The following is a 24,804-nucleotide window of genomic DNA, read 5'->3' as shown; positions in this document are numbered from 1 at the left end:
CTTTATTTGACAGACGTCGTTGCAGTCTGGTCGTGCCTAATTTGGTCAGCACTTGACTCTTTGACAAAACGCAAGTTTCGGCCATTGGTTGACCGTGACAATGGAGATGCGTGCGACACTTGTTACTATGAATGTATGTACATATGTATGTATATGGCTCGCATTTGCTTTCGTAAACATACAGACAAATGTACCAAAGCAATAATATACATATGTATGTACATATGTATATGTCACAGAAATTCTATTGGTACAAATATGGAAATGATAACGAAATAATGCGAATATGCATATTTCATGAAGGTCATTAATTTTTTTTAAGAAATGAAGTTCATTTGACACATCTTCGCTTTGTAATAGACGAAATAAATATATGTATGTATATGTAAATTAATTATTTTTATCTAATTTTTTACGATTTTGTAAAAAACTAAAATTTTTACAATTTTTCTGAAAAAAATGGTTCATATGCATATGATACAAGATCACGCATATGTGTCTTAGAGAATGCTTCTCTACATTCTTTGTGTGACTTTGCATATTTTTCTTCAAAGCATTTCTCTTTAGTCATTCTCGCATGAATTCAGTCGCTTTACATATATTTCTGCCATTTCACATGCTCAATTCTGCTAAATAGCAGCGAGAATGGTGAAATTCCGTGTCGCAATTTTATAAGCTCTGTTAACCGTCCAATCGAACATCATACAGAATTCAATTTGCACCTTCTCTATGTTTTATGTTCTCTGGGTGCACCTGGGCGCAAAAATTTATATACATACATATGTATATATAGTATGTACATACATATGTACATATCTCCTAAAGCACTTAAGCTACAACAACCAAACTTGCTGAGCACAAATCCTGTAAGAACTTCTACCCACAGTGTGAGAATCGGAGGATAACCCCGCACACTCCCCATATAACGGTACCGTTAAAAACTACTAGAAGCGCAATAAATCAATAACTAAATACACCAGAGACACTAAATTTTATCTGCGAGAGGGTATGAGAGAGCTTTATAGGAGCTGGAGTGAAAATTGGACGATGAGCACCCTCCAGTAGACAAAAGTAATCAAGAAGTGATTCATATAACGGGATAAAACTTTGCGCAAATAATGCCTTTAGGGTATGTTCAAGACCATAGGTAGTGAATTTTTGGAACCCGGTACCTATTGTTGACTTTTGATCGAAAATATGGGTCAAGGCGTGAGATATATAATTAAAATTAAACGATTATCCTTCTCTGATAATGGTATGTCTGTATGTCAACAATTGGTTGATTTAGTACCTTGGTACCCCATATACTTAATATAAAAATTTTCGAATTACGGCGAGACTTTGTACCGCATATATCGGCCAATACGTAAGTTATCTCAACGAAAATGAGAGAGCGTGTTTCACTGATAACGAGTTGCTTGGATTTCGATGCTCAGGTTGAAATTTTGCACCATAAAGTATTTGCCTGGCTTTGATTCTTGTAAATTGCAAGAATATAAAATGTTCGGTTGCACCCTAACTTAGCCCTTCCTTACTTGTTTTTCACTATCTTTGCGCGCTGCTCTCTTGTCAAAGGAATAAAGCATGTATAAAATAACAACAAAGTTTTTGAGTTGAATGGATACAAAAGAGAATACCGATATAGTGGTATAGCCGAATCTTCATTGCTAGCATGTTTTGTTTTACACCTTTTAGACAAGTTTACTTATGTATGTATGTATGTATATGTAAATATTTATATTGAGTTTTTAGTCTTAAGCCTTGAAATAAATTTTGACATAACGGTTGTTTGTAAGTCTCAAACTAATGCAGATAGATGTAGGATTATATCATATAAATTGCGACCCTGTGTCTTGACATTTTTCGCCTAAGAAAGCTATAACGATCAATCCACGTTCTAACGCCCTTCTACATAATTATATCCGATTATTCCATACTTATACTATATTTGGCAATAGTACCTTCTGTTCAGTTTTGGAAGTACCAATCACATGTCCACATGTGTATTTATGTTTGAAAATTAATGCAGATAAATACATACAGTGGACCAATAAAGTTTACATACACCTAATTCTATTGAATTACGACACGTTTATTTGCTGAATAAATTTTGTAATTTTTCTTCTATCCATTTCAAAAGACGTATATTTAACATTAAATTTAGCATATCAAAAAAAAAATTTTTTACACAAATAAAAAAAATTAATGCAATTAAAATGTAATTTATATCAAAAAAGTATACACTAATGGTTGTTTATATAAATCAAAAGAAATTAAAATACTTTAACGAGCCTACATTTTGTTGCTATTATTGTCCCTAGACATCGGTGTATGCTCCCACTCAATTTCTAGTATTATTGAATATTTAGACCCACTAAGTCCATGAACCAGTTTTTGGCCTTATTTTGATGAAATTCATACGAATACGATTTTCTAAAATATCCAGATATTTTGAATAGGATTAATGTATGGTGATCGGGACCTATGATTATTTTTAATTCCATAACAACCATTCACGTACAAGATAACACGTGTGTTTTGGGTCGTTAACCTGTTATAAATAGAAGTGGCCGCTATTAACAGCCGATTTAAGCACACCTAAAATTTAAATTTTTTTCTTAAAATGTTCAGATACACATGCTTATCCATGTTTTCACTAATAAAGTCCAAATGCCCAACTCTAGATGCAACCATATACCCCCAAACCATAATATTACCCCCACAGTTCTTTACCGTTGGCAATACATTTTTTCCTTGCGACTCCTCATTGATCATTCTCCACACTTTTCGTGATCTATTCGAACCAAATGTATTAAATTTTGATTCAACACAATATTTTCCATAGCCAATACGGTTCGTTTAAATATTGATTAGCAAACACCGACCTCTTCTTTATATTAACTTTACTTATGTATGGCTTACTACGTGCGATTCGTCTATGATAACCAGCACTCTTCAACACATTCCTTACTGTTTGAGGATTTATTTTTGTTTTGGTACATTTCAAAAATAGATAAGCATATGTATCTGAACATTTTAAGAAAAAATTTAAATTTTAAGTGTGCTTAAATCGGCTGTTAATAGTGGCCATTTCTATTTACAACAGGATGACGACCCAAAACACCCATCTTATCTTGTACGTGAATGGTTGTTATGGAATTAAAAATAACTTCATAGGCCCCGCAATCACCATACATTAATCCTATTCAAAATATCTGGAACTTTTTTGAAAATCGTATTCGAAAACATCGAATTTCATCAAAATTAGGCCAAAAAGCAGGATCATGGACTTAGGGGGTCAAAATATCCGGAAATAATACTAACAATGGAGTGGGGAGCATACATCGATGTCTAGGGACAATAATAGCAACAAAATGTAGGCCAAAAACGGATAAAACTATTGTAATTACTTTTGATTTATAAAAATAATAATTAGTGTACGGAAACTTTTTGGATATAAATTATGCCCATTTTAACCTTTAGCTTTAATTTTTTTTATTTGTGTAAAAAATTTTTTTTTTTTGATATGCTAAATTTAATGTTAAATATACATCTTTTGAAATGAAAAGAAAAAGACCACAAAATTTATTCATTTTATAACAAATAAAAGTGTCGTAATTTAATAGAACTAGGTGTATGTAAACTTTTTTGGTACACTGTACATATACATACATATGTACGTATTTATACAAATTTTATGATTGCGGATTTGTAATTAACCAACAAGCACGAAAGTCAAAGATAGTGGAACCGTATGCAGGTAGTTTTAAATATAAAAACTTCAACACACTAATAAAAAAATTATGGTTTTCCAAGTACTACATATGAATGTATGTACATATATATTAATTGGCCGCCACGCGCTACAACGTAATTTCTTATTGATAACACTGGCATGTGCCTTAAAGTCAATACATACTGTATATTTAAATGTACATACATACTTAAGTATATGTACAATGTATTGTGCTCTATGTTGTATAGGTTATTTATTTGTAATTTGTATAATCGACTTTTATATGTGTAGTTTTATTTCGTTTCATTTTACGAATATTTGGACTTTGTCCGTCGTAGTCATTCCAGTTTCAACCACCCTCATTTAAGTCAGATAAGCGAATCACCTTTTGGAATTTATTTTCAAATTTCTATATAATGTTGTGTTAAGTATGTCTGTGTTTCCTTTTCCTATGGCATTGTACATTATTTGTGTATTCGTATTTCTAAGGAAAGATGGTAACGTCCGATCTCAATCCTAAAAGGAATTCTGAAACTTTTCCGCAAATGGGGTTTTGACTAGTTACGCGAATTAACAGAACTATTGCATTACTATTAAGGGTAGAGATTTTTGATTGGGCGAGCAATTTGTCAATTTTCGAATGCTATTGGCTGAGGAAAATATGGAACACACAAGTTTTTTTCTGAAAATGGATAATATCGAATAAATCCACGCCTAATACCCATATAATATAATTTCAAATTCCATTTGATTCTTACGTTTACAAGTCAACAAACAACGCAGTAATCGGATTAAAACTTTGTACAAAATAATCGAAATCGGATCAAAACTTATCAAGTTCGCAGATACTTATTACATAAGTATGTATCTTAGACTGAGTGCCTATGGCTTTCATTTTACCAAAAATAACGGTAATAAGCGATAGTGTTCTGTGGGCGTGGTAACCCCTCTTGGGTGTCAAGGAACATTTGAAACAGTTTCATAATAATACAATATCAATTTTTACTCAATTTAACATTTGTGTGGTCCAACGTCCATATACATACATACATATGTAGGTAAGTTAAGCAACTGTCTGGGACGCCAGAATTTTAGGCGGTATTTGCTTATAAAACAATTTATAGTATAACTTCATTTGTTTCATTTGACATTTTTGCATTTTAATACAAATTATAAACAACAACGGGAGCATTATTTTTTTTTTTATAGGAGCACCTAGTGCTTATTGTTGTCCTGCGCGTGTTTCCGGCTTAGCTTTAAAGTTTATAGCATTCATAATCACTTTTGTCGAGCACAAGAGAAGTTTTGTTTTAAACTTAAGTTTCTTTGATCATTAGTACAGTGCTTCCCACGCCCCACTAAAGCCCAATATAACAAAATTTATTTTATATTTAATCTGAATAATACCACCATAATACCCTTAATTGGGAAAGTGCCGCAGCCCAGCTGGTTGATGTCCTCGTTAGAGTGAAGGCTGACATCACCGACGTCCAAGAAATGCGATGAACAGGACTGAGACGAGTCGGTCCTTGTGGCATTTACTACAGTGGCCATATAAAGGAGCGCAAATTTAGTGTGGGATTCGTGGTGGGAGAGAAACTCCGTCGCCGAGTACTGTCATTCACCCTCGTGAATGAACGTCTAGTCACAATTCGCATTAAAGCGAACTTCTTCAACATATCGCTGATCTGCGCCCACGCGCCGACGGAGAAGAAGGATGATGTGACCAAAGATGCCTTCATGAGTGTTTGGAGCGCACCTATGAGAGCTGCCCCGCCACGATATCAAAATCGTGCTTGGTGACTTTAACGCCAGGGTGGGCAAAGAAGGTATCTTTGGCACTACGGTCGCTAAACTTCATCCTTCACGACGAAACATCCCAAATTGGTTGAGGCTGATCGACTTCACCGGGGCCCGAAATAAGGTTATCTGTAGTACTAGATTCCAGCATAAGAAAATTCATCAAGCCACCTGGCTGTCTCCGGATCGAAAAACCATCAACCAGATCGATCATGTTGTGATAGACGGAAGACATGTCCCCAGTGTTTTAGATGTGTGTGCGCTCCGAGATCCTAACATCGACTCGGACCACTGTCTTGTTGCACCCAAAATTCACAACACAAGGAAGGTTCGACGTCGAGAAGCTGCAATCACAGCAGATAGCCCAACGATTTTCTACTCGACTTGCAATCCTGCTCTCTGAGAGCACTCGTCAACAACTCGGTACAAGGGAATAGTGGGACGGCATTCCAAGCTCCTTACATACAGCTGCAACCGAAACCAATGGTTTTCGGAAAATGCAAAAGAACAGCTGGTACGACGAGGAGTGCCGTGTTGCAGCGGAGAGAAAACAGGCTGCCTACCTCGCAACGTTACGATCGACCACAACACGTGCGGGATGGGATAGATACCGAGAGATGAAGAGGGAAGCGAGACGCATTTGCAGACAGAAAAAAAAGAACGCCAGGAGAAATCGAACCCGATTCCCCACTCGATGACGATGGAGCAAATGTTCCAAACGCCCGACCATGAAGAAGTTCGAATAGCAATTACCCGTCTGAGGAACAACAAAGCAGCGGGATCGATGGATTACCGGCCGAGCTATTCAAACACGTCGGCGAAGAACTGGCAAGGAGCATGATCCGGATTCTTTGTAAAATATGGTCGGACGAAAGCTTGCCCAAAGATTGGAATTTAAGGGTGCTCTGCCCAATCCACAAAAAGAGAGACCCCACAATCTGCGCCAACTACCGTGAGATAAGCCTCCTCAACATCGCGTATAAGGTTCTATTGAGCGTATTGTGTGAAAGATTAAAGCCCACCGTCAACAAACTGATTGGACCTTATCAGAGTGGATTTAGACCTGGTACATCCCAAAGATTGGAATTTAAGGGTGCTCTGCCCAATCCACAAAAAGAGAGACCCCACAATCTGCGCCAACTACCGTGAGATAAGCCTCCTCAACATCGCGTATAAGGTTCTATTGAGCGTATTGTGTGAAAGATTAAAGCCCACCGTCAACAAACTGATTGGACCTTATTAGTGTAGACTTGACAAATCAACAACCGACCAAATATTCACCATGCGCCAAATCTTGGAAAATACCCGTGAAAGGAGAATCAACACACACCACCTCTTCGTCGATTTCAAAGCGGCTTTCGACAGCACGTAAAGGAGCTGCCTCTATGCCGCGAAGAACCTCTCCGAGCCGTTCGATGCCAAACGAGGTTTCAGACAAGGCAACTCCCTATCGTGCGACTTCTTCAACCTGCTTCTGGAGAAAATAGTTCAAGCTGCAGAACTAAACAGAGAAGGTATCATCTTTTATAAGAGTGTACAGCTGCTGGCGTAAGCCGACGATATTGATATCATAGGCCTCAACACCCGCGCCGTTAGTTCTGCTTTCTCCAGACTGGACAAGGAAGCACTCACGATTTGGCTCTCACGTCGCTGTTGATAGTCATAACTTTGAAGTCGTAGATAATTTCGTCTATCTTGGAACCAGTGTAAACACCACCAACAATGTCAGCCTAGAAATCCAACGCAGGATAACTCTTGCCAACAGGTGCTACTTCGGACTAAGTAGGCAATTGAGAAGTAAAGTCCTCTCTCGACGAACAAAAACCAAACTCTATAAGACACTCATAATTCCCGTCCTGCTATATGGTGCAGAGGTTTGGAAGATGATAACAAGTGATGAGTCGACGTTGCGGGTTTTCGAGAGAAAGATTCTGCGAAAGATTTATTGTCCTTTGCGCGTTGGCTACGGCGAATATCGCATTCGATGGAACGATTAGCTGGCTAGGTCATGTTGTCCGAATGAACGAAAACACTCCAGCCCTGAAAGTACTCGCCGGGGGAAGCAGAGGGTGAGGAAGACCTCCACTCCGTTGGAAGGACCAGGTGGAGAAGGACCTGGCTTCGCTTGGAATATCCAATTGGCGCCACATAGCGAAAAGAAGAAATGGATCAAATTGGCCAAAAAATGTGTGGATTGTGGAATCAAGCTGAGCGACATTATGTGTTTTCGATACGTTTTCATTGACTATTCACAAATTTATTTGTTTGTTTACAATTCGAGTTTCGTTTATTTGAAAAATTCGTTTAATCCGTTCAGGAATCCCGGTTAATTTGACAATCAATTAGAAAATATTATATGTGCATTATAAGTAATTTTTTAGTAATGATATCTAAATAATGTCTTTAACTTTAAACGGAAAAGTATAAGGAATAAAACAAGACCATGCACTTATATTTAGAGATCATCTTATCTTCTTATATTTATGTACTTATACATATAAAAATGAATCGCAAAATGTGTTGCTAATCGCATAACTCAACAACGCCTGGACCAATCTTGCCAATTATTTTTTTAAAATGTTCTTTGAGGTTTAAGAATGGTTTTTACGGCAAGAAAAGTTCGAATAATTGCCGGAAAACGCCTAAAAACAGCCCTTTTTTCCCATACAAACGTTATATAAAAACAAGTAAGGAAGGGCTAAGTTCGGGTGTCACCGAACATTTTATACTCTCGCATGATAAAGTGATAATCGAGATTTCATTATACGTCATTTACATATTTTTCAAATACCGTATTTTTGTAAAGTTTTATTCCGCTAACATCATTGGTTCCTAATGTATACTCGTATATTATACAGAGAAGGCATCAGATGGAAGAAGGCGTGGTTGTGAACCGATTTCACCCATATTTCGTACATGCCATCAGGGTGTTAAGAGAATATTATGTACCGAATTTCATTGAAATCGGTAGAGTAGTTCCTGAGATATGGTTTTTGGTCCATAAGTGGGCGAGGCCACACCCATTTTCAATTTTAAAAAAACGCCTGGGTGCAGCTTCCTTTTTTTACTTCTTCCGTAAAATTTAGTGTTTCTGACGTTTTTTGTTAGTCGGTTAACGCACTTTTAGTGATTTTCAACATAACCTATGTATGGGAGGTGGGCGTGGTTATTATCCGATTTCTTCCATTTTTAAACTGTATATGGAAATGCCTGAAGGAAACGACTCTATAGAGTTTGGTTGACATAGTTATAGTAGTTTCCGAGATATGTACAAAAAACTTAGTAGGGGCGGGGCCACGCCCACTTTTCCAAAAAAATTACGTCGAAGTATGCCCCTCTCTAATGCGATCCTTTGTGCCAAATTTCACTTTAATATCTTTTTTTATGGCTTAGTTATGACACTTTATAGGTTTTCGGTTTCCGCCATTTTGTGGGTGTGGCAGTGGGCCGATTTTGCCCATCTTCGAACTTAGCCTTCTTATGGAGCCAAGGAATACGTGTACCAAGTTTCATCATGATATCTTAATTTTTACTCAAGTTACAGCTTGTACGGACGGACGGACGGACGGACAGACGGACGGACGGACAGACAGACATCCGGATTTCAACTCTACTCGTCACCCTGATCACTTTGGTATATTTAACCCTATATCTGACTCTTTTAGTTTTAGGACTTACAAACAACCGTTATGTGAACAAAACTATAATACTCTCCTTAGCAACTTTGTTGCGAGAGTATAAAAATGAATGTTTGTTTGTTGGTAACGCTAAGAGAACGGCTGCACCAATCTTGATGAAATTTTCTGAAGTTATTCGATGTGGATCGGGGATGGTTTAAAAATAAAAATACCGCATTTTTTTTGAAGAAAAGTCGGAAAATTGGACAATTCCAAAAAGTAACTTTTTTCAGTATAAATTTTTTTTTTCCAATTTTTGTTTGTTTTGTTTTTTATTATTTTGATTTTTAAATTATTTGAATCGTTCAATTTCGGCCGCTTGCTTTTTGATTCCGGCTATTCAAAAGAAAAATTATTGAAAATTATTCAGTAAACACTTTATGTGTGTTTCACACAAACTGATCAATTACATATTGAAATTTGTTACGAAGCCACGAAGAGGTCGCGCTAATATCGGTCGGCGTTCTTTTCGTCACGATGTCACAGTACGACTTTTCAAACAACAGCTACAATGTTTGATGGACTTTATCTTGAAATGAAGGATGTATTCTGTTGAGTAGCAAAAAAGAGGTTTGCCGCACCCACACATTCTTCTTTGGATGGGGATGGTGGAGTAACCAATCAAATTGATGAAATCATATCCGCGAAAATGCCTCATCCAGAGATAGATCCAGAATTATACGAAGTGGTGAGTGGAAATGATGAATAGCCACTGTATCGGCGTCGCTCAGCAGACAACAATGGCAGAACATTTAGCATGCAATTTGGAGGCGTGAATATCGAAGTTGACAACACATGGATCGTACCATATTCGCCACTGTTGTCTAATTCACATTCAAAACTCATGACAATGTTGAGAATTGGAGTTTGGTGAAATCGATCAGCAAGTATCAAATGGGTCGATACGTGAACTTTACTTTTGCAATTCATGAAAGTTTTCCGACTGTTGTGCGCCTTGCGGTTCAATTTCATTTGAGGCATTGCATATTGTGAATGGTGCAGTGTGTGCAACTTTTTGAGAAGCATGCCAGCAATTGCAATTGCTGAAACATGATAATAACTAGAAACAAACGATGGACAATGCGGTAGCTACTTCGCATGCCACTGAAGTTCGCACACTTCTCGCGAAGATCATTTCGACAAATCAGCCTTCAAATTCGCGTCAATTATGGGATACGAAAAAAATTACATTGCCGAAGAAATTTTATATCGTATTCGCTAAGAATTGGAAATGGGCAAATTCCGGTTGAGTCTTCCAGTGCTTTGATATCAATTTCACCTGCCTTTTGTCAATTCACTTCAACGAAAGATTAACACATCACGAATTTTTATCGGAACATTGGCCAAATTATCTCAACTGCGATTAGTTTCCAAAATACCGATGTTAATGATGACTTAAGGGGTCCCGGTGGTCTAGAATTTTCAATAAATCGATTTCTTTTTTTGATAGTTCGTAAGTATAGTCCTTTAACACACGTTATTTTAGCTTCTACAACCGTTTTAGCAGGTAGCGCGCGGTCTCCAAAATATAGACACTCTAAACTTTAAACTCATTTATCTCAAAACTACTTTTTTCGGCGTGCCGTTGATGAAAAAAAAACTATCCATCCGAATCACTTGAAATTTTAATATGGTGTTTATAAGATCCATATCTATCGCTGGGACTACGATCAAATTTTAATCTTAAGAACTTCGATTTTTTTCGATCTAAAACTGGTCCAAAAATAGCTGTTTTCAGAATCTGAACTTCAAAAGCGCCAAATTTTTTTAATTTTCAATTTTTTTTGGTTGTATTCCCAGCGATAGCTGCACTCCTACTGGTTAATAATTTATTTGGTTTTTATGTTTCAGATGTTCAGAAGAGTAAAAATCAACAACGGCACCGGGAGTCATCTTTTAAGATAGCTTTTTTTCACGCCATTTTTAATATTGTTAAAAAAATTTTTTATTTAATAAAAAAATATTTTTGTACTTTTCATAAGTGTATAAATAAACTGTAAAAATTTTAAATTGATTGCTCTTTTTTTAAACCTTAAAAAAAAATCCAGAAAACACTCTTAATTTGAGGGTTCTAGACCACCGTAACCCCTTAAACAGCAAGATTCAAAGTCAAATTCCAGTTGGCTTGCGCTCATACATATCGATCGATCATCTTGACAATGAAGACGAAGCCGTGAATTATCCAGTGGAATTTCTATATTCTTTAGAGAGGCTTGATAAGCCGCAGCATCATTTGCGTCTCAAAGTTGGATCTATCACTATTATGTTTCACAATCTTCATGCGCCGAAACTATTTAATGGAACCTGACCGATTGTGACGCAGTTATCGAATGCAAGGGGACAGCGATTTCAGTTCAGACGTATTCAGTTTCCAAGGAAAATACATATATGTACATATCTTTTACAAATTATGCGGAGAAAAAATTAACCGGACTCAATGACTCTTAAGTGATTCAAATAAGCGGGAAAATACGTTAACCGTAACGGTGACCAATTAAGTGGGGAATACTGTATTTGTGCATGGAATGACACAAGCATATATTAAATGACAATTAAGGGATGCCAAAATATGTATGTATGTCTCTCAATAATAGTAGATACCGATTAAAATAAGTGGAATGTGAGTTTTCAAGTAGTCTTCTGCAAAAACTGGTTTTCAATGTGCATTCGTTTGACCAAAAACTTGATCAAAACACAAGTTTTGGGGCGAAAACTAATTTTTTTTAAGAAAACATGTTTTTAATGTCGGTCCGAACATAGTAACCGTTATGTGAACAAGACTATTACACTCTGTAGCAACATATTGCAAAAGTTCGAGTTTTAGGTATGATTTGGGGGCTAGAATTATTATTGATCCGATTTTATTTACGTAAGATAACATCCATACTATGCAAACATATATGTAAGTATACATATGTATATACATATATGTATGTATGCAGATATGTTGGCGCGTATAACAGGCAAAATAAAATAACGAACATACATTTCTTGTTATTCTTAGAACATTAGTATATTGTTGCTATTATGGCTTTACGTAGTTTTAATACGTACACATGGTTTTTGTGTACATACATACATACTTGTGAATTTATGTTTGGGTTTATGTGAATTCAAAAACAAGTTTTGTTTTGGGGGCCCGGCTTGCAGACTTAAGGTTATCAGCAGTTGGGCGACGATTATTTGCACATATATACATACATATGTACATACATACATAAATATATACACGATAAGAAATAAAGACGTCGTATTTATTGCAATCAGAAATCATTCCCTTAGCAGTTGTAGGCGAACAAGAACAAGTTTCAGACGGAATTTACACAAAAAGAAACTACAATTGAATTGAACCTTGAACCAACGCAAAGTAAATAACATATTTATAAGCCGAATTATCTTTTATTACGTCTATTTTTGTATTCTGTTTTCGTTCTTTTCTAAAGTTTTAAGAAAGGAAAATATATCTATTACATACATCTATGTATATTTAAATAGTAATAAAAGTTGTCAGATCTAACCTTTTATCTTTAATGTAACGTTAATTCTGCAATATTTTATCGAAAAAAGATTCCATTGTAATCAATGCGTAGGAGTTTGTTAAGAATTCAATGAAATCTAAATAAGCGGACACTGGCGAAACCATTCTTTCTATCCGATTAATAGAATTGTCCGCTTTATAGATTGTGCTAACAAAACATTTATTATTTATTTGAATCTTTTTTTACTTCTTTTTGCTTTAGAAGTTCAGATTGGAAAACTGACTCAATACGTTTCAGTTGGTCAAAGACATGGAATTTATTTTTTTGCAAGTGTTTTATTTAGCCTATAGCTTCAGCCCTCATTTACTAATATCAGATTTTCGAACATCCGGCTGATATGGCATGTTAGTACATACTTAGTAATATGTGGGGCTGTGTTAGCGCAGGGCTGCACCCCAAGTGCTGCTCGTTTGCTTGAGCATCTTTTATACATACATACATATGTATATAGGCAAACGGCAAAGTTCTACCTCAAAAAGTTGGGTATATGGAACTATTTTCAGTGAAACTAGGAAAATGGACGTAGAATAACGTAGTACATATATTTTAAAATATCAATACTATTGGAGTGCTAAGATTTCCGATTATATTTGGCCTTATTAACTTTCTATAATCAAAACAGGACTCACAATATGTCTAATATTTTAATAATAGCAAAGTAGAAAATCTTCCTCCATACTCCAAATGAGAACATACGACCAGTTTTGTCATTCCCCTTTTCATAATTTTTGGTTTTTTTATTTGGTAAAGGCTTATAGCGGATAATACCTCTCTTTTGTTTCTTTCAAATTTTGCTTCGTATATAAAGTGACTTGGTTTTAAATGATTGTTAGGACGTATCCTTAAAATTGCATGTTTTGATATACTTTATTCATTCTAATTAAGTCATTATAACTACGCTTACCTACAACTCTTGTCCTGTAAAGTTTAGTACTTATATATATAACTTTAGATATGTATACATATATGTATATATATATATATATATATATATTAAAATATATTTATTTTCAGCTGGAAGCTATTAAACACACCAAAAGTGTTCTACTTAATTTCGCCCGTTGCCTCAAGACGTGCATTGTCTGTGCAGTATGGCAATTACGGTCTTCTCACAGCTGGTGCCAAAGCTTACTTGAATAAATGCGTTCATTTATGTCAACCAGATCACATACATATATGTGATGGAAGTGAAGATGAGAGCAAGGTATTGCAAGAATTGATGCTGAAGCAGGGGACCATAACTCCGCTTAAGAAATACAATAACTGCTGGCTTGCCCGAACTAATCCGGCAGACGTTGCTCGCGTTGAATCCAAAACGTTTATATGTACTGATCGCAAGGAACAAGCTGTACCCGTCACTCCAATTTCTACCGTTGGCGCACTTGGCAACTGGATTTCGCAAGCTGATATGGAGCAAGCTGTTCAAGAGAGGTTTCCTCAGTGTATGAGAGGCCGAACAATGTATGTGATTCCATTTTCAATGGGCCCTGTGGGATCTCAGCTATCAAAGATTGGCATTGAAGTTACCGATTCCCCTTATGTTGTAGAATCAATGAAGATTATGACTCGTGTTGGAAATCAAGTCCTAGAAAAATTACAAAGCAAGGGTAATGAGTTTGTGAAATGTTTACATTCAGTGGGTACCCCGAAAGACGGAATAATTACGGTACCTTCTTGGCCATGTGATCCTGAACGCACAATCATTCTTCATAAGCCTGATACCAACGAGATCTTGTCTTATGGGTCCGGATATGGTGGTAATTCTTTACTAGGTAAAAAGTGCTTTGCATTGCGTATTGGTAGCACTATTGCGAAACGCGAAGGTTGGTTGGCCGAACATATGCTTATATTAGGTATCACGAATCCGAAGGGCAAAAAGATATATATCGCAGCTGCGTTTCCATCAGCTTGTGGTAAAACAAATCTAGCTATGATGACTCCAACACTGCCAGGTTACAAAGTGGAGTGTGTCGGTGATGATATAGCCTGGATGAAATTCGATAGCGAAGGTGTGCTGCGAGCAATAAATCCCGAAAATGGCTTCTTTGGGGTTGCCCCAGGTACTTCCATGTCAACAAATCCTATTGCAATGAAGACCATTTTTAATAACACTATTTTTACAAATGTGGCATCTACTTCGGACTGTGGGGTTTACTGGGAGGGAATGGAAGAGACAAATATTAATAATGTTATAGTAACCGATTGGATGGGTAAGCTATGGTCTAACCAATCCGATAAACCAGCAGCGCATCCAAATTCTCGTTTTTGTACACCCGCTATTCAGTGCCCCATTATTGATCCATCCTGGGAAGATCCACAAGGTGTACCTATAAGCGCAATCCTATTCGGTGGTCGTCGCCCAAAAGGTGTTCCACTAGTATACGAGGCCCGTAGTTGGGCACACGGTGTATTCATAGGTGCAGCAATGCGCAGTGAAGCCACAGCAGCCGCCGAGCATAAAGAAAAAGTAATAATGCATGATCCATTTGCAATGCGTCCTTTCTTTGGTTACAACTTTGGGGATTATCTCAAGCACTGGCTGAGTATGGAAAAAAGAGGAAGAGTACCGAAAGTTTTTCATGTTAACTGGTTTCGTAAAAGTACAGATGGAAAATTTTTATGGCCAGGTTTTGGTGATAACTGTCGTGTTTTGGACTGGATTTTCAGACGTGTGCATGAGGATAGTTGCTTTGTAGACAGTCCTATTGGTTATTTGCCTAGCGAAGGTGGGCTGAATATAACAGGACTACAACCAACAGTCAACCTAAATGAACTTTTTGACGTACCTATTGGCTTCTGGCAAAAAGAAGTCAATGAAATTGAACAGTACTTTAAAATGCAAGTAGGTGAGTTTCTACCAAAATCAATATCCCAGCAATTGAATGAATTAAAGAAGCGCTTAAATAAATGATAATGCCAGAATAAATGATACGTTTTATTAATTAGTAAGTTAATTGTTTATTAACCAACGAGAAAGAAGAGTTAGGATTAAGTGCATGCGAAAATTATTTACTCTTGAAAATATAAAAAATGTCACCCATGCAAAAATATTTAGACTCGGTTCAGCCCATTCCACAGTACCCAGGTCCGAACTAATGATTTTCTACCTTTTAAGGGTTCCCCCGAACCTATGACTAACTTTAAACTGAAAAAAATATATATTATTTGAATATATTTTCAAGAAACTGTCCAGATTTTCATTATTCTGGTTGACTTTATACAATATACAATATATGTATACATATACATATGTAAATCAGTGCCTAATATACATACATATCTTAGCAAAATTAATTGGAACGTGCCATATACTGTTGGTTGCTGTTAAAGGTAGAGTGCGTTCATTTTGTGTAGGAACGTTTATTGGGAAAAAATTTGGTAATTATAGAAATCATATAGTTTTGTGATAGCTGACTTTTATTCAATACTTGCTCCATTCTCCCGCGTTTTCAATTATAGCCAGACATCTTTGATGGCAACGTGCAACTAAAATATCTGTAAATTAAACAGGAAGCGACCTCCAATTATCTGGTCCCCTGAAATCTTTCTTGATATTTGGGCTTTCATTAATGGTCAAAAATTTCTATATTAGATTGACGTCTGGTAACTGATTACCAATATGGTTTTCTTGAGTTTCATTGAGTACAGAGTCGGCTCCTATGTTTCGGGTCATTTTCTTCATGAAGTATCCAATCAATGTTTCTTTGTTTTTTGTGGCATTTCAGCTGACTTCAGCACAACTATTTTATGCAATTTTATTATTTGTTCAGGTTTTCTGTGAAGAACCTCAAACTGCAAATCAAAAAACAGAGAAGTGGTTGTTTAACACTCCCTTGAATAAATGTTTATCCATTACTTAATCAAACACGTCTCTATAGATACATATACATATATCTAATACACACTTTTTGAAGTCACGTGCTTTCTGCCTCTCTTATTATCTACGTTTCCAGTTCTTCATTTACTTGGTCAGACCACCTCTTTACAAATGTACAACTCGTATTTAAATACTAAAAATATACTTATTCAGTTTATACATTCGCTTATCGTTCCTTCCCTAGCTCTAATGTGATTGAAATAGATATTTTATGGAAAATTTTGTAATATCTGGATATACATATGTTCATGTGATTAGTTCTAACAAATTTCTAGAGTATGTATAAATCATCTGAAGCGAAGTTAACCCATCGTTACTGACATTCCTAAATAAAAGCTACAGCGGGTTGGTTGGGTGTAACCGAAGAACTTTTTATACTTTTGTAACGACAAGGATCAAAGCTAGCTAAATACCTTCAAGTGTTAGCAATATTGGAAAATGTAGGGAAAGTGTGCAACATTGTTCGACGAAATCGTGAATAAACCACAATCAAAGCGAAAAGTATACTGAAATCATCCTCAATCGATTTTATCTTTTTTTTATAATACCACATACAATTAACATGCCTAAGACTTATAAAATACTCATTAAGATACCGCTTACACCATCACCATGCAAAGTCAGGCGGATGTTCGAAAATTCTGATAATAGTTATATAGGGGCCAGCTAGTTTTCCTCTGATTGAAAGATACGCTGTTATACATAAGTAAAATTCGCTTTCTCCTTTTCACTGAGATATCTCACATATATGGAATATAAAGTCACCCGGAAGTTGGAAAATCTTCGAAATAAGGGATGTATTGACCTGATTCAACCAATTTATGAAATGCAGGCGTACTATTATAAGGAAAGGATTCTCTCCGAATTTCAATTATACATATATCTCACATATTGGGCGGCGCCACGCTTATCGTAGAGTTTTACACCGGTTCCTATAAAGCCTTCTCGAATATAAAATTGAATGTCTCTGACGAATTTAGTTATTGATTGGAATTTTGAATAGATTTAAAAAAGCCGTTATATGAGGAGTGGGCGAGGTTATCATCTGAGTTCGCCTATTTTCACATTGTCTTTAGAATAATTAAAGAAATTTTACCTGTGTAAATTGGGTTGACATAGCTTTATTGGTTTGGAAGCCAAATCTCTCCTAACATCCTTACAGATAATGTTTTAAATTACAAATTATTCATCAGAGCTATTTTATGGTTCTGTTGGTAAAATAATTTAGATTTGATAAAGTTTTGAATAATTTTACATTTGATATACTTACATATTAGTGGCAAGAACACGTCTGCTCATTGTCGTCAGCAAAATTAGAAATGGTTTAAATTTAGCAACAACTGCAAGTCTATCTCTAAAGGACTGTTTCCATAAGAAGGTGAGTATTTTAATTTTTGACAGAAGCTGCCTAACGCTTGTCACCACCATGTGTTCAATGCAACATTTTTCAGAAATATTGAAGTGGTAAATAACAGTTAATAAAGTTTGTAAAGTATTAGAAACAGTTCTGCGAGAAGGGGGCTTCCACATTTGTTCCTTTCTATTCCATTTTGGGCTAAGGTTTTCCACTTATTTTATTAAAAAATATACATATATACTCACGTAGTTACATATGTACATATGTATATCCATTATTCGCAAAATCATACAATGGAATCCTAAATTTTCAACTTTCCTTGCTTGCATTGATTGTTTATTTATGAGAGAGTACAAAGTGTGGAAGAAATTGACATTGTAAATTTCCTCCGTTCTACTCGACATAAGCATGCAGCTAATATACTAACCATTTATGAACTTATAAGAACTTTATGTATACATACATTTAAATATATGTATGTATAAGAATAAGTCTGGGAAATTTTAATCACAAAACAATAGTTAATTTCAGTTTATTTGATTACGTAGTTATTATTTTGTTAACGTTATTATTCAAGGACGACAAAGCTAGGTTGCACTAGCTGCGTCGAAAGATAATGTTATATTCCCGTTTCATTAACATTCTCTGAATGTGGAGAAATATCTTCTCTAAATTAACTGATGCTGCCTAATGGGTTGCTTAGATGAATAAAAACAGAAGGAGCTAACACTCACAGGTCTATTTTATGAATGATCAATAATAAAACTTAGTTTGGCTTTGGTTTTGAAAAGCGTTAATATTTATACTATATTAATGCACAGCTTTCTTATCTGTGGAGTCGTATATTGAAGTTAGTTATCTACACTAGCAAGGATAGAACCAAATTCGATCATAATTTTGTTGGTATGTATCTCTTAGAAAAAAATCGGAACACTCACGATGATATAATGCTATAAAAACTGATCTGAATTGTTCCTAAGTTTCCCTGCTATATGAAAATAAATAAGAATAGAACTCAGAATAGTGTCTTGAACACCATATCGCTGTTGATTTATATCTCCAAATATATAATATCCTTTATATCTAATACATACATACATTTATTCCTAATACATTTTCATACTTATATTATTGGAATACATTTTCGCAAGAAATATCTTGTGCTGGGACAGAAATGTATAGTATACAGACAGCATGTGGCACATTTGTTTATTAATTTACTTTTTATTAGATTCGTTGTTGTTCGATTTTTAAATCGGCCAATTAAAAACTTAATATTATCATCAAACTTGTGGTATGTTCGGAGATCTGCAGGACTTTCTCAATTCACTTGATTATACATATACAGAAATAAATGCAAGCTTGATATATGTATGTATATTGTGACAAAAAAACACCCAGAAATTGTAATTAAATATCCCGAGTAAATGATATTGCAAAACATGTATTTTGCTAAGTCAAATTTGTCTCAAATCTTGTATTTCTAACCAAATTTCGTGTGTGGAATCGTTATGATTGTTGGAAAAGGTTCAGTCGGTGATTCAGTTTTATCAAAAACACAAGCCTATGAGTGGTATAAAGCCTTCAAAGACGATGTAGAGATCGTTGAAGATATGCCTTGTCCTGGACAACCTTCATCCGATATAAATACTAAAAAAAGTGAATAATATGGTGCTTGAAAATCGTCAGACAAGTGTTAGAGAGATGGCAAGAGAGCTTGATTCTCTCGCGAGTTCGTTCGAATGATTTTCGTAGATATTTTGGGTATGAAACGCATTCTTCTCGACTCGTCCCGACAAGGCTGAGTTTTTTTTTTTTGAAAAAGAGTACCGTGAACCGGTTTATTTGGATATGCTTGGTCGTGCGATTTCCGATCCCACATTCATTGAGAGCATTTCAATTGCCGGTGAGAAATGGGTTTATGAGTTTTACATGCAAGCAAGTCAGCAATGCTACTACTTTATATAAAAATATAACAGACTAGCTGACCCCACAGGCATTGTTCTGCGGGAAATTATGTGTTTTGAAATGAAAAGAAAGTTGAATTTATATTCTGTTGAAAATCATTTATTTGCGATTTTTCTACATTTTTTCAATGTAACAACATTTTTTGGTTTCGGTTTCGATGCGTAAATATAATAAACAGAGAAGATGGTTTTCCAACTCGTGAACACGCTAACATAGCATTTCCAGATTTATGCCATACACTTCTAACGACTTTCCTTGTGTTCTGTTGATTGTCATCGCAAATGCAATTTTCACTGTAAACTGAAAACGTTTGAACTGAAATGGCAAATCCTTGAAACTCAAAGGAATTCGTAGAATCAAGCTTGTAATCCATAGCTGAGTCACAATCAGTCGGGTTCCATTGCACAGTTTCGGCGCATGAAGATTGCGAAACATAATAATGACAGATCCAACTTTTAGACGCAAATGATGCGGCGGCACACCAAGCCTCCAAAGAATTTGGAAATTCCATTGTATAATTGATGGCTTCGCATTCTTTGTCAAGACGATCGATCGATTTGTATTAGCGAAAATCTCCCGGAATTTGCCTTTGAGTCTTCCAGTTTAAGTCATAACATCGGTATTTTTGGCAGCTAAAATAATTTTTACGATGATTTGGTCAATGTTGGCATAAGCATTCGTGATGAGTTCATCTTTTGTTGAAGTGATTTGACAAAAGGCAGGTGAAACTGATATCAAACCACGGGAAGTATCAACCGGAATTTGCCCATTTCCAATTCTTAGCGAATACGATGTAAAATGTCCTCGACAATGTCATTTTTGTTCGTATCGCATAATTGACACGGATTTGAAGGTTGATATGTTGAAATTATCATAACGAAAAGTGTGCGAACTTCAGTGGCATGCGAAGTAGCTTTCGTATCGTCCATGGCTTCATTCCAGTGATTATCATATTCCTGAAATTGTAATTGCTGGCATGCTTCTCAAAAAGGTGCACACACCGTACCATTCACAGTACGCAATGACTCAAATGAAATTGAACCGAACATCTAAAGTGGAAAAATATCAATTTTCGTCTAAATATATACATACCTCGTTATTTTTCAATGGTATTGCTTATGGAGAGGAACTGTTGGCAGTGATCCTTCTCCTCAAAAAGAGCAACACCGCCAACGGTAACAAAAGCACCTTAGAGAAGGGGTCGTGGAAACTTCACTTGTTCTACAGGACGTGGGGAAATAACCCCTTGAGCAGTCTGATAGTCCGAAACCGGGCGATCAGGGTACTCCAGATAATCCAAACATATGTAAATTCGCCTTTGTCGAGCTTCTTCTCAAATTATAGAAGGGCGACTATGACATGCCTTTAGTCCAGGAACCGTGATTTGCATCGGATAACGTGGCTAGGCTGAAGTCAGCAAACCTTGCAACATACACCTCGAAGTATGAATAACAATATAAGAACGGCGATATTGATCAAAAATTTATATTGCCATATAGACTTCAGTATTTCTACAAATGTGGCAGTAAAAAGTGTCAAGGATGAGCTATGCAAGGGGTGCATCCTTCTATATGCCATAAGATTGCGTAGCACCAACGGCAGAGCACCAGGATAGCGGCTGGGAAGGGCTGCGTCGTAGGCATAAACTTTTGGTCTAAGAGAGACTAAGGTTGTTTTCATACCAAAGTCAGGTATAAACAACCGAACCTACTCGAAAGAGTTTAGGCCTATAAACTTAAACTTCCTGCTGTTAACTTTAGAGAAAATCTTGAACGTGCACATCAGCGCCGCAGTACCTCCTGGAACCTTGCCCACAGCGCAACCTGCATACACAAAAGGCAGATCAGTAGAGATTGCATTCCAAACACTGGTGTTTTATAACGAATATGGAATGAGCTATTTGAGTGTTCTTGGACATTTCTGGAGCATTCAACAACGGTTTTACAGAATCTACAAGGTGTTTTTCAAAGTTAACAGGACTTAAAAAAGCAGAACAAATGTTTTTTTTTTTGGCAAAATCAATTTATTTTATTCAAAATAGTCTCCTTCTGCTTCAATATAGCTTTTTGTACGGTCCAAAAGCAGGTCGAACGAGTGTTTTAGCTCGTTGGCCGGTATGGCCGCCAGTATGCTGGTGCAAGCCTTTTGAATGGCCTCTATGTCTGCATAAGGCTTTCCTTTCTGGTTTTTTGGTCAAATAATCGGTCACAAGTGTCGATCGATGATACGACGCATTATCATGCAACAAACGCCAACTTTCATCTTCGCAATTTTTGGGTTTCGGCTCATCCGGTGCCTTCCATTCAGCACTCTGGCGTTTCGTTTCGGAATCATATTGGAAACACCACATTTCGTCACCAGTCACAATATTATAAAGGAATTTTTTGTCTTTTTTGATCTCTTGAATGTTGGATTCTGAACAATTTTTGGTCGTCAGCCAATTTGTGCGGAACAAACAATGTACACACCTTTCGTAAGCCCAAATGTTCTGTCAAAATGTGATAAATCGATGTTTTGGAGATGTTCAATTCCATTTCCATGAATTTCAATGATGATTTCGGCTGATTTTTGATGAATTCTTGTACAGTTTCGATGGAATTTCCGGCGATCACGGATTTTGATTGGCCCACATATTGATCGTCATTTATGTTCTCACGACCACTTTGAAAACATTGCAACCACTCGCGCACTCTGCTACGGGATAGGCAATCATCGCCATAAACTTATTTCATCAATTGAAATGTTTCGGTAAAAGTTTTACCAATTTTAAAACAAAATTTAATGTTGGCTCTTTGTTCGAAGCTCATTTTCGCACCGATAACACAAACATACTGACACTTAAAACGCAATAACTTTACTTCCAATCGATCAAATATCAAGAAGTTTTCACTGGACAATCGATAAGGATAGCAGATTCTAACGCACCAGTCGACATACCAGGGGGCGCTGGATTCAAAAAGTCCTGTTTACTTTGGAAAACTCTTTATATGTATCCCGCTAATAGGTGTTGATCATGCTATACAGCGGATAAACTACTAAGAACTTAGACGACAAATCCCTAAGATAGTGGCATAAGCGGACGACATTGCTATCTTAATAACGTGAAGGTGTAATGACCACCATTCTCAATATAATCCAGAATTGGCTACCGCAGCGAGTCTGGGGTTGAATCCGGAGAAAACGTATCTACTTGTGTTCTCAAGAATATACAAAATCCTTCCAAGGAGGCGCCCTTCTCTTGATTCTTGATGCTCGGTACAACCGGGAGGCTTTCTCCCTCTCTTATGCACGGTGCTACACAGACCAATTTGGATAATTTTGGATGAAATATGCGCAGCAAAATCAGCGTAGTCACTCCGCTGATTGTTGCAGAATATATCCATATAGATCCTTCGTTCATAGATCGGTGGGTATCTGGACAAATTCATGGCCAGGGAGGTTAATATTTGATTAAATGATATATCCGGATGCAAACCTGAAAAGCTCATATGCAAAGCGGTTGATCAAAAATACACAAAGTTCCTGTTCATTCATGATCGCAGAGACTGTAGAAACATGATTTGATGATGATTTACATACATATGTATGTACATGTATATTAATTTGCTTTAAAATTAATGAATCCAAATGTCATTTGCGTGCATCTTCATTTCTCATCAACATAATACAGTAAATCACTCGATAAAAATCAGATTAGAACTGTTAAAAGAAACGAAAAAAAATATTCTGGGAATAGTTAAAAAATAATAATAAATTTTAAATTTGTTTCCAAGTTGAGGGATTGATTTTCTTATTCTGTCGCCATTTTCAAACTCGTATTTATAGTACATATGGAATTTTGATTTTATGAAAAAAAGTAAAGCAGTGTAAAAAAGGTAGCTAGGAGGTGCACAAAAAACGTGTAAAAAAATTTTACAAAAATTTAAACTTACTTATTCTGTATTATACAGGAAAAACATACATATAGACATATTTTTGTAGGTATAAGTATATATCGTACCATATGGTTGCATCATTTGCCTTTAAAAATGCTTCTTCGCAATATACATATACATACATACATATATGTATGTATGTAAATGAACCCCTAAACTACTGAACCGATACTATTTTGCACACTATGTGCAGTTTGATCCAACTTAAAAGGGGCCATACACTACACAATGTGCGTTCGATCTATATGAAATCGTTTCGCCATACACGTCATACAAATCCATTTTGCGTTCGTTCTTCACACAGTGAACATGTGCGCCAGGCAAACGGAACATTTCTTGGAATTTATTTCTAATGTAGCACTTTATTCTACATATATCTTTGTATTTCGTTAATAAGTTATTCCAAATTTTATTTTTATATCTTTTCGTTTGCCAAATTGCCAACTCATTTTTTATAAGATCAATAAATTCTGATACGAAATCTTTATTAAGGGATGAGCCTGCTTTAGAAGCTTCAAACAATCGATTTTTTTTTGCTTAAATCTCTTTAGAAATTATCTAAGAATATGTCCCCAAAGTTATAGATTGAAATTCGAAATATTATCGAAGCTAGAAGGGAAATAGTGACCGAGCGTCTAGCAGGTATATGAGCACTTGGGCAAAAAGCGAATTTCTCGGTTTTTAATTTTTGCGATTATTCTTAATTGGCGGGCAGGATAGAAAAAAACCTAAACGTCGTATGGAATTGGGGCAAAGTTTATTATCTTTAGCATAAAATTATCTTCTATCTAAACTAAAAAAAACTAAGATGCATATGTCAAGTTTGAACATATTTTTAAACAGCATAAAATATAAAATGCACATGCGAGATGCTAGATGCAACGGGCAATTGCTTCCCAAAGGCAGAAAATCAAA

At 36.0% G+C, this 24,804-nt stretch overlaps 1 protein-coding gene across 1 annotated transcript in view; it reads left to right on the top strand.

Annotated features, from left to right (window-relative positions):
* Window positions 1-15,678, top strand: part of LOC126754530 (phosphoenolpyruvate carboxykinase [GTP]-like) — a 46,087-nt gene extending 30,409 nt beyond the window's left edge. The window contains exon 2 of the mRNA XM_050466606.1: window positions 13,767-15,678. Within this exon, the coding sequence (XP_050322563.1) occupies window positions 13,767-15,663 (1,897 nt within the window). The 3' untranslated portion in view covers window positions 15,664-15,678. The remainder of the gene's footprint in view (window positions 1-13,766) is intronic.
* The last annotated feature ends 9,126 nt before the right edge of the window (window positions 15,679-24,804 follow it).

The sequence above is a fragment of the Bactrocera neohumeralis genome, chromosome 4, assembly GCF_024586455.1.
Source record: "Bactrocera neohumeralis isolate Rockhampton chromosome 4, APGP_CSIRO_Bneo_wtdbg2-racon-allhic-juicebox.fasta_v2, whole genome shotgun sequence".
Classification (NCBI taxonomy): domain Eukaryota; kingdom Metazoa; phylum Arthropoda; class Insecta; order Diptera; family Tephritidae; genus Bactrocera; species Bactrocera neohumeralis.
The sequence above is the reverse complement of the archived record's forward strand: the minus strand, read 5'-3'. Positions and strand labels throughout refer to the sequence as shown.